Source organism: Corylus avellana, chromosome 5 (genome assembly GCF_965113065.1).
Source record: "Corylus avellana chromosome 5, dhCorAvel1.hap1.2, whole genome shotgun sequence".
Taxonomy (NCBI): Eukaryota; Viridiplantae; Streptophyta; class Magnoliopsida; order Fagales; family Betulaceae; genus Corylus; species Corylus avellana.
Window position 1 is genome coordinate 2510705 of NC_142494.1, and position 15178 is coordinate 2525882.

General features: G+C 31.7%; 1 protein-coding gene across 1 annotated transcript; it reads left to right on the forward strand.

Moving 5' to 3' along the window:
• The first annotated feature begins 9423 nt into the window (after positions 1-9423).
• Positions 9424-12184, forward strand: LOC132181000 (putative WRKY transcription factor 31). The gene is made up of 5 exons (XM_059594036.2): positions 9424-9921; positions 10013-10111; positions 10219-10734; positions 10828-10941; positions 11258-12184. Exons 1-5 carry the CDS (start codon positions 9547-9549, stop codon positions 11924-11926), a joined length of 1773 nt encoding a protein of 590 aa, XP_059450019.2. The 5' UTR covers positions 9424-9546; the 3' UTR covers positions 11927-12184.
• Positions 12185-15178: the final 2994 nt, after the last annotated feature.

Genomic DNA, 15178 nt, shown 5'->3' on the forward strand with positions numbered 1-15178 from the left:
CCGACTTTAACGCCCAATTACCCCTTTTCGCATCTTGTTAATTTCCAAATCCATCACCCAAAAAGAAAGCAAAAAGAAAAAAAGAAAAAGAGAAAACTACATTTATCTAATTATTATTATTATTTTAGTAATTTTTCTTTTATATTTTAATTTTTTCAATGTCTCCAACCTAAGAGTGCGTTTGACATTGCGGTTTTATAAATAAAAAGTACAATTTTAAACCAAATCGCAAAAAAATTAATTGTTTAACATTGCGTATTTTAAAAATTGCAATTTAAAAACACAGAAATTTTACGTTTTTAAATCGTAGGTAAGGATGTGTTTTTTTGAAAACCTATAATTTTAAAAGCTAAACTGTGATTTAAAAATCATATTTTCAAATTACATATTTTAAAATCGCTTTTTTAATCGCATTTTTCGAAATCCCAAACCTAAATGGACTTTAACTTTACTATTTGCATTGTAAGGTCTCCCATTTGGCGTCTGCAACTAAAAATGACAAAAATAACCTTTGTAAGATAAAAAAAAAAAAATTAAAATCGCAACCCAACTGCCGTTGAACTAATTTCATGGGTTAATATTGACTTGATTTGCAAATAAAACCTTTTAATGAGTTATATATTCAAGTTCTCTTCCTGATTAGCTTGGCCAGATTATATTGATTTGACCATTCTAATCAGTGAATATATATATGTATCCTTGGCTCAAAAAGAAGGGGCTAGAGCCTAGAGGGCCATGGCCTTCCAATTTTAAATTATTTTATATAATTAAATATGATTCCTGATTTCGTCCCAGATAAGAACAGTAATAAAATAAAAAAATACTTAATTCCTAAGAAATTATACTTTGAAGGAGAAGCCACAAAATTCCATGCGTGTTTCCTACCTATGGGCATTAAATTCTTAATACATGACCTATGCTATCTTTATTTAAATTATTAATTTAACTCATATAAATTATTATAATTATTATAATAACCAAGTAGTGTTATCCTTTTCTTTCTCCTTGCTGCCTCCTAGCTGCTGCTCCTTTGTCGGCTCATATCCAAATCTTCTTGGGAATCAGTGATTACTTGTCGATGACAATTTGTCGACCTTAAATAAAAATGTTTTAATTTTGTTAATGCTTTTTTTTAAGTGCTTTTGGTGCCGTGAAATGTTTTGTTGTTGTTGTCGCCTTCTTTTTTTTTTTTTTTTTGTGTCCTCATAATTTTACGTAGATATTATTTTTTAAAAGTAATATGAGAGATTAGTTATGTTTTTTGTTTTTTTTTTTTTTTGAGAAAATAATATCTACGTTATCTTAAACAATATAATTTTTAGGATTTTATTTAAAATTGTGCTAACAATTAAAATGGGTCTGAGTGTTGCCTGTATCTCGACTTTTTTTTTTTTTATGAAATGTAAAAAAGCTTTTTCTATGGCGAAGTAGTTGGCCCTCCTATACAAGGAACTCCACCAAGTTGGATTTGAATTCTTGTACAATAAAATATAACCTACCCTTATTTAATTTAATTACTTTATTCGGATTATGTGATCATACTATAAACAACAATTGTATACCTGTTGACTGTTAAGACTCTTAATATGGTCTATTTTACCCAAATCATTCACTTAACTAGTCGTGTCAACTTTATGTGTTGAAAGCCATATATAACTATAAATATAATACTTCTTTTCTACTGGTAAATGACTTGTAACATATGGGATCGAAATTTCTTGCAATTGTCTGTTCAAATTGCAGTTAATTCAAACAAGTAATTATAAAAGAGTTTCAATGAAGTTTACGTGTTTGAACGATATATCTTATTAAAGCCCTCTCTCATGCCGGGATTAGGCAAACTGCGAGCCAATCCGAATTGGTAACATATGTAGGCTTTCAAAAGTAGCAACATTAAGTCAATGTGGGTGCCATAAAATGGTCCATGGAAGGCACATATATTCAGCAGAAAAAGACTTCAGTTGCGTTCATAGCTGGCCGGTCATAAAATGTGGCCTTGACCTAAACGATGGCTTCTTCTCTTTCCTTGTTCGCTTTAATAGTATTTTATACAGTGGCAAGATTAACCAAATTTGTTGAACTACCCCACAAAATCAATAATAATAATAATAATAAAGCAAAAAGATCTCATCATAATTTTCCTTTACATGAACCTCAAGCCAAGCGACAGAAATGTGCAATAATTTGTTTAATTATTTGTCTTTGTTGGTTAAAATTTTTATTTTATATATATTCTAAGGACGGGACCGACAAACATAGTATATATATAATTTCTCTTTTATTTTATATTCCTAAAACAAAAACATTAATAAACAATAGAAAACACTACAACAAATACAAAAACAACTTTTATATTTATGTTATAATTAATAGAACATTAAAAAAAAAACACATTAATTAATTAACAAAGAGAGATTTTGTCTTTTTACATAAGGGTTGGCATTGCACAAAGTTGGAGACAACTCTCATCACATGGTTTGGTATGAATGTAACATGAGAATGGCAGACAAGTTTTCAGTTTGGTTGACAATGAATGATGTGGTTCACCTTTTTTCCTATATATATATATGTTTATTTATTGGTGAAGAAAAATAATACAAGTATATATAGATTCATAGGATAAACAGGCCTTTTTGGAAACAGATATTTTCTTTTGGTCATCGAAGTTGCCTTGAATCTTGAGAGAAATCGCTCTGAAACATTGACACCAGTGCTTTTATTATTATTGTTGACCGGTTGGCTTATTCGAAATTTGATGTTTTTTTATTTATTTATATATTGAAAGCATTGAAAACAATGCCTTTTTCTTTGGGATAAAAAGCATACGACACGTTTCTTCCTCGTTTACAACGTACATGAGAATCAAAATCAAATTAAATGTGTCTGAAAAGCATCTTTATCCCTTCATGCGGTCCATATATAATATATTGTCCAAGACTTTGCTCTGTTTAAATCTTTGTTTTTTATTAATTAGGATTTATTTCCCTCCAATTCCTTTCATTTTTTCTATTAAATTAATGAGAAACTCTAAACATTCATCTTCTTTACAACTATTTTAAAAACCAATCCCGGAATCGGTAAGACCCGCTTCTTTCTAATTAATAGTATTTTACATATATTTTAAATATAGCACGCATTTCAAACACATTAATTTAATAAATTGAATTTAAAGAACTTTTCTAACCCAATTTAAAATAATCTTTTATTTACCTATTTTTAAATTTGGCCATCAATTATTATCTATTTATTCAAAGTGTGAAGTTGATATGTGTAATCGTCATCATAATCTCAGTCTTCTCTATTTTATTTTATTTTCTTTTCATAAACCAATATTTTATATATAGCTAAACAATATATTATCGTTGTAATATTGTGACAGATCATACTTGATACACATATGGAGATTGTTGGTCCAATGCCACACGGTTTCCCTCAAGAAAAAATAAAATAAAATATAATACCTCCGTCAATTTCTCGCTCAAATAAAAAGTGATACGAAAGTACAAGTATCCTTTCTATTAAAAAAAAATTACAAAACAAAACAAAAGGAAGTTAAATTATAGAAGCCATAATTCATAAATAAACCCACCGGCCAACGCCACCCCTTCTAAAGGGGTAATAGTGGCCGGCTCTACCATCTCTGACCGAGATGGCATTGAACCAAACAACTCCCTTTGATTGAGATGACCATGAGCTATCCTTTGAATCGAGCTGAGCAACCCTAACAACGTACTCTCTCATATAGTAAATGGGCTTGACTTGCAACCACTCCCTAAACGAGAACTTAGGGTTGGTTTAGTATAATTAGTATTATAAGTGTGAAAAATAGCATTACTTTTATTCTTTAGAAAAAGACTTTGATCTCTTTGTTGCATACCATCTATAATCAAAGGAGTAATGATATATATATTACACCGTTATTCTACCAATATTCTACTATATTCAGATGGCATTGTTAATTTACCCTTATATCATCGACCCTTATTAAAAAGAAAAAAAATTAAAAATAAAAACCTAATGATTGATAATAGGCAACATGGGGTTAATTAGTTATTCATAATTAAAATGTGATCCACAATTGTTCTTGCCTTATAGAAGTAAAATTATCCACTTTCAGATTTTTCATGAGGAGAGAGAAAGAAGTACTTAAAATCATCATAATTATGGCAATTTAAAGACAAATGAATACTCACGAGAGTGGCTTTCAAAGTTGCTTAGCTGCCCTCAACCCTTAGTGATGACCAGAAAGATCTGAATTAATTGAATCACGTTTTGGTCCTGTTTGTTCCTTTTTTCCATTCCCATTGGAGGATTTCCAGTCTTTTCTCTCTAGCTCACTGTCTTAATGTACCCTCAAATTACGTTCATGAACAATTCCTTAAATAGAATGGGAAAGTAACACGATGTCTTTAGAAAGTTGGCTTGGTTTGTCTGTGACGTGTATTCTAGCTGTTAAATCAAATGATTAATGTTGAATCAAAAAATATGTTTTTGTTTTTTTGTGTTTTTTTTTAGAGTTTTGTGTTTGAATTGTTTGCCGAGATAAGTTCTCGCATAGATATTTTATTCTCGCATAGATATTTTATATCAACTGATATGTCATATTTTAAGTACGAAATTTCTTTATACTAATCACTTTAAAAAAAATAAAAATGTATTATACATTTGAAATACGTTACATTAACTAGTGTAAAGAGCAGCAAATACTCTTATAAAAAATAAAAAATAAAAAATAAGAAAGTGTTCAGCTTTCATAATCAATTTATAGCCGGCCATACCAAGCTATTATATGAAACAGTTGTAGAAGGAGGGGGGCTCCAAAAATTTGAAAAACCACATCACCCTTCTTTAAAAATATGAAAATACCCAATTTCACTCTTTCAAAAATTTAAGAAAATTCCTTCAAAATTTTGAAAATAAGAAAAACCTTGACATTCCATTGTGTAAAGTCAGAAAATTTAATATTTTTCACCTTACTGTAATCTAGCATAGGCTGATAATATATATAATATGAAGAGTTATAATTCAAATTCAAATGTACAAATTATCTTGAGATAATGTAATTTATCTTTACAATTTCAAATATGTAATTATCCTAATCTAAAGTGTTTCAATTGCAGCTTGTTATCTTATGTCTGTTAAGATAAGAGTACGTTGAGATTATCTTGTGAAAGTCTTTATCCTTTACACATTGTAGTCCCAAAAATTTGAAAAACCCCCCAACCCTTCTCTAAAAATATGAAAAATACCCCACGTAACTCTCTCAATTTTTATTTTTATTTTTTTAAAAAAAGAACCCCTGGCCTTTCCTAAAAATATAAAAAAACCCTTTATTAATTTCTTCAAAAAAAAAAAAAATTATCCTTGACCTTTCTAAAACATCCTAGAAGTCTAAAAGTAGTTTCCCCAAAAATATGAACAGAAGAAGGTGGTAAATGGGTCGGCCGGGTGGAAGTGGAGAAGCAGACCCACTTGCCCTTTTTGACTTGCTCTTCAAATAATGCTGCGGCCACCTCCACTTTCTTCTTATGAAAGCATCCCAGTTTGCAACGAATCCGGGTCCATTGCATTACCCCAATTCATTCAATTCTTTGGTGCAATGAAAAACAACTTAAGCTAATTAATAAATACCTCAAACTTGACATATATATATATATATATATATATATATATATATATATATATTGGCTTATTTACTTGATAATTAAGCCAATTTCAATTTAATTTTATGCTCAACATATGATAAAATTTACCACATATGCCACTAAACAATTAAACATATTTAGGACAAATGTTTGGAATTGTGTGTTAACTCGCATATATGGTTCGACTTTACACGGCCCTAATAGTTTGTTTGGCCTTGTGAAAATTACGAAAAAATGTCTCATTTGAAAATGTGTTTTTAAAAAATGGCGGTCAAAAAATATATAAAAATTTATGTTTTCAAATCATTAATAATGATGTATTTTATTAAAAATGCATAATTTTAAAGGTCAAACTACAATTTTAAAAACGAAATCACAATTTTACCGAAGACGCGTTTTTGAATCATAGGTTGAGAACTCCTTCAACAAGAACACTTGCTGACAAATCAATTACACTTACTTTTATATTTGATATAATTGATCAACGGGTCCATCCAATTATGGTTAAAATTGATGTGGATGGTTTGATGTTTTCGTAAATGTCAAATTTAGAAAAAAAAAAATCATTATTATTTCATCGTAAGGAGCGATCAATCCATATTGACCATATCAATCATTTTTTAAAGTCTAATAATTGCAGGCCAGGAAGATAATTACATTGCATTAATCCCCACAAGAAGATAATTACAGTAGATGTTTACAAAATTAGGAGATTCTAAGGCTTTTTAGTCACTACATCCTGCACATTTGGGGCTTATGTTGGATATTAAAGTTCAAACCAACCTACTAATATAATTAAATCAAGAGGAAATTATACTAACATTATGTGTGATATGAAATTATTTTAAGTTAATATTGCAACAAAAAGAATATTTTAAGAAAAAAAAAAAAAACAAATTTGAACGCGCGGGAATATCAAAAATGACTCATACAATGTTTCTATATTATTCATTTGTGTATTATTATTTTTATGAAGTTTTGAACTACACATTATTTGTTTATGACACTAATAATACATTTGGGATTGTGATTTTATAGATAAAAAATGCAATTTTAAACCAAATCACAGAAAATAAATTGTTTGAGATTGTGTTTTTAAAAAATTGAGATTTGAAAATCACAAGAGATGAGGTGATTTTTTGAAAACACAATTAAAAAGGCTAAACTGCAATTTTAAAGCTCAAATAGCGATTTTTAAAAAAACTTATTTGCGTTTTTTAAAAATCACGTTTTCAAATTACATATTTTAAAATCGTTATTTTTAAATTACATTTTATTAAAATCACGAACCCAAACGGATGCTAAATAAACTATTGTGGGGGCATTTGCATTGCGATACTTTTTTAGGTTCATGAGAATCCTAAAATACTCAGTTTTTTCCTCTTTTTGGATATATATTATATCAATCAAACATATTTCTCAATTCGATAGAAGCGCAAAGAAATGACTAGGGTCTCAAATAACAAGAGAGATGTAAAAAGCAGGTTTGATTACGCTTATGCCTATTCCTAATCCTAAATGGAATGTAATGATGTAGGGATCCATATGTAAACATAGTATATATTTAGATATACTTGAATAATCATAATTAGAATGTATATAACCTCACCCTATTTCGGACTGTCCTAGTATGGAATGAACTTATAATCATGAATCGACTCTCCAGAGATAATGATTACAAGAGTTCAACTGACAAGAATTATAATTATAGTTGTTAATGTAAAAGTAAAAGATAGTAGTCAAGAAAGGGCTTTGATGTATGGACGTAAGCCATAGTTTGAACCACAAAAAATATATATGTTCCATCTCTTTTATTTTTCAATTTAAATTAATTATTAGTTCTAATAGCCAAAATGTAGAATTATGAAAAATATAGTTATTGAAAATGTGATTTTTAAAAAGAATTAAGTGTCTAGTAAAATATGTAAAAGCATGTTGTTTTTCTTTTAAAAACATATTATGTTTTTTCATAACATGCATAAAAATGTTTTTTTTTTTTTTAAAAAAAAAGACAAATTCCATATTATAAATTTAGTTCAAAATCAAATCAGGCCAATCTTACGATTTGTCAAATACCTCCAAGGAAATTCTTTAATAAAAAAAAATGCAGAAGAGATTAAATGGACAATTTAGCTAAAGCAAGGGATTCGGTCCAATTGAGCCGACGGAGTCAACCAGCCGCTACGCCCGCTCCGGATCTGCTACGTGTTCAATTGAGAAAATACAGATCACGGGCCCCACTTCTAGTCGGCTCTGTGGACCCAGGTTGCCATCAGGACCGTTGACTGGGACTACTCTTTTTCACGAGAGAGAGGCGCCGGGCCAATCGGGGCGGTGAATTTTTGGAACGCGTCAATCTCCCTCCACTCCACACTTTGACCCCCCAAAAAAAAAAAAAAATATATATATATATATATATATATATTTCAAACAACTTTCCCACATGGCCCCCACCTACCGCGTGGGGCCCATTTGGGAATCTGACGGACGCGATTACCTCAGCGACAATTTCCTTTCTAATTTGTGCATCATATCCGAGGGTTTACTGCAATAATTATATGGTGGAAAACATATTCATGTGTCATCATTTATACGACTAGAAACCAATCTTCATTTTCTTATTTAAAAAAAAAAAAAAAATTCAAAATTCAGTACTTTTAAGGTTACACGTAACTACAAGTTCCAAATTTGTATAATTTTAGGAAGTATAGGTTAATAATATAAAAATAATAATAATAATAATAAAAAATTAAAAGAAAGAAAGAAAGAAGAAGAAGTATAGATAAATATATTATTAATAATATACCCCTTATGCCAAAATTTAAATAAAACTTTTAGGAACATTTATATATTTTAAATAAAATGGAGCAAATCTATTTTATAGGCTAGATTAGATCAGAATTTAAATAAAACTTTTAGGAACATTTATATATTTTCAATAAAATGGACCGAATCTATTTTATACGCTAAATTAGATTTGACGTAACTAGTGATGTACATGTTGCTACAAAATAAATATGCTATCATATTATTTTAAAATTTTTAAGTAACGTGGCACAATATAGATGAAACTAAATAAAATTTAGATCATGAAATGAATCATTATTTCACCGGCTGAATCTAAAATTTTGGGAACTAAAAAAAAAAAAGACATTTTAGGGGGATAAAACAAATAATTTTAGAAGAATTATCGACTACCTATTATCCCATAAAAAAGATGATTTTAAGAAAATTTTAAAAATTTTTGGAGAGCTACAACCTCTAGCTGTAGTTAAGCTGCGCTAGGTTCGGCTTTTCGTTTGCACAAGAAGGCTAACAACATTTTGTTTGTTAATTAAAGCTTTTGTTTCTTCTCCCTTTTATTTTATCTTTTCAAAACAAAAATATATTAGCAAACGATTAGAGTATAAAATACTCAAAACTATTTTCAGCTTTGTTATCTCGATCATAACACGTTTTCAAACCAAAACAAACAAAAGCATTAACAATCTGAAACATAATTTAATCTGAATTATTTCCCTCGTATATAGTTTTTATTTTTATTTTTCTGTTTTCTTATAAAAATCAAACAGGAAAATTATATACAATGTTGTCATAGTTTAATACAAAGTACAGCAGTACTCGTTAAAGATTAGTGGCTTTCGTAAAAGCAACCCAAGGAAGTACAGCTTGAAAATCCCTTCATTTTCTCTCCACGAAAATCCAATCTAAAATACAAAAAATATTATTCAACACATCAATCACAGCACCATCACAGCACAGCACCACTCTACTGCTGCTGCATCCGTGGTCTTCTTCTAGAGTCTCAACCCCCCCTTTTATTGCCGAGTCCATTGCACCGTTTCAGAGACTTTTACACGTCCCTCTCTCTCTCTCTCTCTCTCCCATTTCCTATGCATTTATGGCCAAAGGAAGTGGAGTATCCATTGATTCAGCAGATCCATTTCGGTTCTTCCCGCACCTTCCAATAGTACTCAACTCCTTCCCTGAAGACAACAACAACAACAGAAATCTTCACAACTGGAAGCTTTCTCCCATGGACGCCACCACCCTCAACAGATCGCCTCCACACACCATCCAATTCCCACTCAACCTCAACCGCTCCCATCATCACCAAGACTCTCCTCCGCCGTCCGATGATAAGCGCATGGTCATCGATGAGATGGACTTCTTCGCCGAGAAATCCCACGACAACAACAACAACAACGATGCCGTCTCTACCGACGCGGCTAAAAACGATTTCCACGGTCCGACCTCCTTGGAGTTTAACGTTAACGTAAGTGTCCGACCCGTATAATTAGTTTTCTCGATCATTTTACCATTTTATTTTCATTCCTCGAATAATTTTTTCTGTTTCATATATATAGACTGGCTTGAATCTTCTTACTACGAACACTAGTAGCGACCAATCCATGGTGGACGACGGCATATCACCGAACGTGGAAGATAAAAGAGCTAAAATTGAGGTACGAAAATGAAAAACCTTATTGAATTCTATCATGGGTTGGTTTTAGATTTCATACTTGTTGCCAAATTTGATTCACTTTATTATTATTATGTTATTGTGTTTCAGCTGGCGGTTCTTCGAGCTGATTATGAGCGGATGAAGGGGGAGAATCAGCGTCTAAAAGAGACGCTTAATCAGGTTACTACTAATTACAATGCCCTGCAGATGCATTTGGTTACTTTTAAACCAAAAAAGACTGAAGAAAATGGTATGCCGGATGGGAAAGTAGAAGGTAAAGATATAGTGGTGCCAAGACAGTTCATGGATCTTAGACTCGCTACTAATGGCGATGCTGATCAGAATTCGCTGTCTTCATCGGAAGTTAGAAGCCATGAGCGGTCAGGATCGCCCGGTACTAACGGAGAAGTCAAGGCGTCCAAGGAAGGGATTGTGTTTGACCAGGATAAGAAAGAATTACATTTACATGGTTGTAAAACTGGGAGAGAGGATAGCCCCGATCAGGGATGGGCTGCTAATAATAAGCTTCCTAGATTCAATTCTCCAAAAGATCATGTTGATCAAACTGAGGCCACTATGAGGAAGGCCCGTGTCTCCGTTAGAGCACGGTCGGAAGCTGCCATGGTAAGTTATTACTGTGAAAAGTATTGATTAAATAATTAAATTTTTATTCAGTAAATTGAATTAAGCGGAAATCTGTCGTTGATGATGTTATAGATCACTGATGGGTGCCAATGGAGAAAGTATGGGCAGAAGATGGCGAAGGGAAACCCATGTCCTCGAGCTTACTATCGATGCACCATGGCCAATGGTTGCCCAGTTCGAAAACAAGTATGTTTGCTTTAATTTAGAAATTAATTATGTTTATAATAATTCTTCTCAATTTTTCTCTTTTTTTAGTCGATTTGATATAACTGAAACTCATCTCAAAATTTTCAACTTTATTCAAAATTTTATATTCTTTAAACAACCTAAACATTATCTTAACTCTTTTTTTTCTTTCGATATTCATCATTTTAAATTCAGTTCAATAGAATATAAAAAAATTGTAAACCCAAACCAGATACAAAACTTTCCTTGTATGTTAAGGAAGCTGGCATTTTTTTCTAAGTGGCCGAGCGGGGTTTGATTTATTTTTATCAAACAGGTACAAAGATGTGCAGAAGATCGAACAATCCTGATAACAACATATGAAGGAAATCACAGCCATCCGTTGCCGCCGAACGCCATGGCAATGGCATCCACAACATCATCAGCAGCTAAAATGTTGCTGTCGGGGTCTATGTCTAGTGCTGACGGGCTAATGAACTCAAATTTCCTCACAAGAACACTCCTCCCATGCTCTTCCAGCATGGCAACAATCTCAGCATCAGCTCCATTTCCCACTGTTACATTGGATTTAACACAATCCCCCAACCCTTTACAATTCCAAAGGCCACAAAGCCAATTCCAAATCCCATTGCTGCCTCAAATATTTGGTCAAGCACTTCAAAACCAATCAAAATTTTCTGGTCTGCAGATGTCTCAAGACATGGACCCTGCTCAATTGAGTCACCAGCTACAAGCATTGCCGATGAACCAGGGGGGGCAGCAAAACTCAATATCTGACACAGTTAGTGCCGCCACTGCTGCCATTGCTGCAGATCCTAACTTCACTGCAGCTCTTGCAGCCGCCATCACTTCTATTATTGGTGGTAGTGGAGCTAACACGAACAACATTTGTGGCAATAATGCGAATCCCACAACCACCACCAGCAGCAATGGCAACATTACTAGTACTACTAGTAACAGCAATTCAAGTTTTCAAGGAAAATAAGGCTAGTTACTTAATTAATTAATTTCCAAAAAGTGAGACCATACATGTTCATTTTCTTTCTTTTTCCTTGGGATTAAGCATAGATCTCACGATATTCTTTGTTATTTCAATAATATGTTCCAAATTGTACGTCAATACATAGTAAACAAACAAAAAAAGAAAGGAAAAGAAGAAATAAATAGAGAAGAATCGTATTTAGTCTCTTTTCCTTGTTTTGTACTGATCTGAAAAATCAAAGGAAGAAGGGTGGTTTTGTCTTGCATCTTTTATTTATTCTTTATGAATGTACATTAATTTCTTTTTGTTCCTAAAGACCAAGCCAAAGGCAAAGGAAAAGATCAACAAGGAAGAAGATAAAAGGAAGAGTACAATGGATTTTATTCCTTTTTGGAGTTACGTGAATCACATGGCACTTGCCAAAAAAGTAAAAAAGTGTTATCATTTTGCAGTCAACTCCCAATAGGAGGAGTCAAGAAAACCGTCTAAGAGTTGTTAGAAAAAGATGGGGGATTGTTTGACACGTAAAGAAACTTGAGAGAGAGAGAGAGAGACCCTTCTGCTTGTCACATTCGATCTTGTCTTTAGGCATTTGATTCTACTTGAGAGTGGTTAATAAAGTAGATGGGTTTCCTTGGATTGATGATGCTTTGCTTTTGTTTTGTTTTGTTTTTTTTTTTTCATCTTCCTCTCTTTTCCACAGTCATTGTCCCATTTACATTCAATGGAGTAATAGTGGAAGACTTGTTGTAGTGCCGTGTATTGTTCTACCCTAGCTAGCTAAAAATAAAGAAAGGAATGTTCTTTTCATAACTTTCCTTTCCCATCAATGACTACTTTGCACCTTGAGTTTCAAAGTGCCTTCTGCGTTCCAAACACTTCATGTTGAATTTTGTGGGACGATGTAACTAATGGACTATTTTAATTAAAAATCAAATCAAATGTAGAGTTAGGTTTTAAATTTTAATAATGCTATTTTTTATATTTATTTATTTTATACTTATGTCATATTAATTGACATTGTGTATTTTAAAATGTACGTCACTTAAAATAGAACATGTCAACCGATGTGACATGGTTATGAAATGTAGCATTATTCTTCAAATTGAAGATTTTGGCTTTAATACCATGTTAATTAAATCATTATTTATCTCAAAATTCTAAGTTGATAGGAAATAATAGATTTAATAATTTAATTAAGAATAATGTTATTATTTAGTAGACTCCTATCAAACTCTCGTGCAACTTGCATGATGTATTAGTAAAAATCAGCATTTGGATAATTCTTTTTTATAAGTCTTTGTTGATCGAAATGTTAATTTTTACTATTATGTCATCTCAGTCGTATAACAGTTTACTAAATAGAATTTCTCTTTAATTAATACTTTCACACTTCGTGCCTATACATTTTTGAAATTTTTTGCTAGCTAGGATATCTTTTTCAACCATATTGATGGCATAATTCAATGAGTGGGGTTAGGGGTAATTGCAGTTTTTAAATCTCTTACAAACCAATATGTAGTTCATGATGTGGCACTTATTCGGCTAATAACTAAACAATTAAATTTATATGTGTAGAATTTTATTGCCTAATTGTTTTCACCCATATTGTGCCACACGACAATCATGTAAACGACCACGTGAATTTGTAAAAAAATTGTTAGTGAAAGATGTATTATCACAAGCATTTTCTAACAAGAGTTTGTCAAATTAATAAATAATCATCTAGGGCATCTTGTAAAGTTATGAAGGGCTACGTGATCATGTAGAATTTGTCAAATTTGCTAACAATAATTTAGTTGTAATTAAAGACTTAATAATTAATTAATTAAGAGATAGTAGCAAAAGTCTCTTAGTAGCTTGCCTAGTACTGGTACCACACACACCAGTTCATCCAACTAATAGCATTTAAAATGGAGGTTTGGCTGCAGCTCAGGTTGCATATGGTGGCGGCTGGGGTTTGGCATTTGGGTATTGAGGTGGGGAACTCTATCTTAGAATATCGTCTCTTCTTTAAGCCTAGCTAGCTACCAAAACCTGCAAAGGCTTTGGTTAAGCGAACGTGTAATACGTTAGTTCCACATTGGAGAGATTGAATAATTTATATTGAGTGGGTAGATAATTATGAAGGCGCTCGTGATGCCGAGTTTCACATCAGTTCCTTATTAAATGAGACTGGACTTTATAAGTAATTTTAGAGAGTTCCAAATTGACTAATTCCTTTAAAGCAGTGATAGCGTAAATGTGACTAATATTTTTCTTAAGTCGTTATAGCATGTGTTTGTTGGGCTCCATTAACTGTGTTGATTCTAGCTAGGTTGACAATATTTTGAGAGAGAAAAAAGTTTCATTTTTACATCTACATATAGGTTTTTGAAGCACGCAATTGCATGTAGGGATGATGCAGGAAGAAGTATTTAATTAGATGTTTTATTTTATGTAGGACTTTATTAGATTATTAGTATTTTAATTTATGGTTATTTAATTTTAAGAGTTTGTTAGTTTGTAATTCAATAACAAACTCGGCCCAAAAGTCTGTTAATTTAGGGTTAGGGTTTATGTTAGAGTCTATTTAGATGTTCTTTTGTATTTTTTTGAGGTGTGATTCGTCTCTTCTTTTTGGTGGTGAGACTCTACAATAACCTCATTACTCACCGGTCAACGTAGTTTTATTTATCTTTTTATGTTCTCCTTCTTCTGTCCTGCGTCAGGAAGCTTGTCCAAGTGATGAAAGGCTCATGTTCCATTGACAAGTTAGGTTATAATTAAGTTGAACCGAAAGCATTTTGCTTACGTACATTTTAGCACATCAAGTAACAAATAGTTTTTAGTCAAAATTGGCGCAACTCGGGACAGAATCAGAAATTCTTATTGAGAGGAGCCAAAGGATGAAGACAATATAACTTTGCAGTCTAGAGCCTCATAGTAGTACTAAAGTTTCTCTTCTTTTCTTATGCTATTTTTGTTTATTTATTTTTTGGTGTTGTTAGAATATAAATAAATGATTAAATTCATCTCTTCCTATTAGCTTAAGCATTTGAGACAAGTGGTGATTTAATATCTCACATATATTTTTACTAACTCTGTTAATCTTATTAAATTTTAAGAACATATATTAGTTTAATAGATTGTTCTTATTTATTGTACTAAGCTCATATTTATTGTACTAATGAAGGCCCACTACAAAATTCTAATATCCAATTATTCCTTTTTGGGTCACCCAATTATTTTAAAGTCCATGAGCCTGATCCTGGG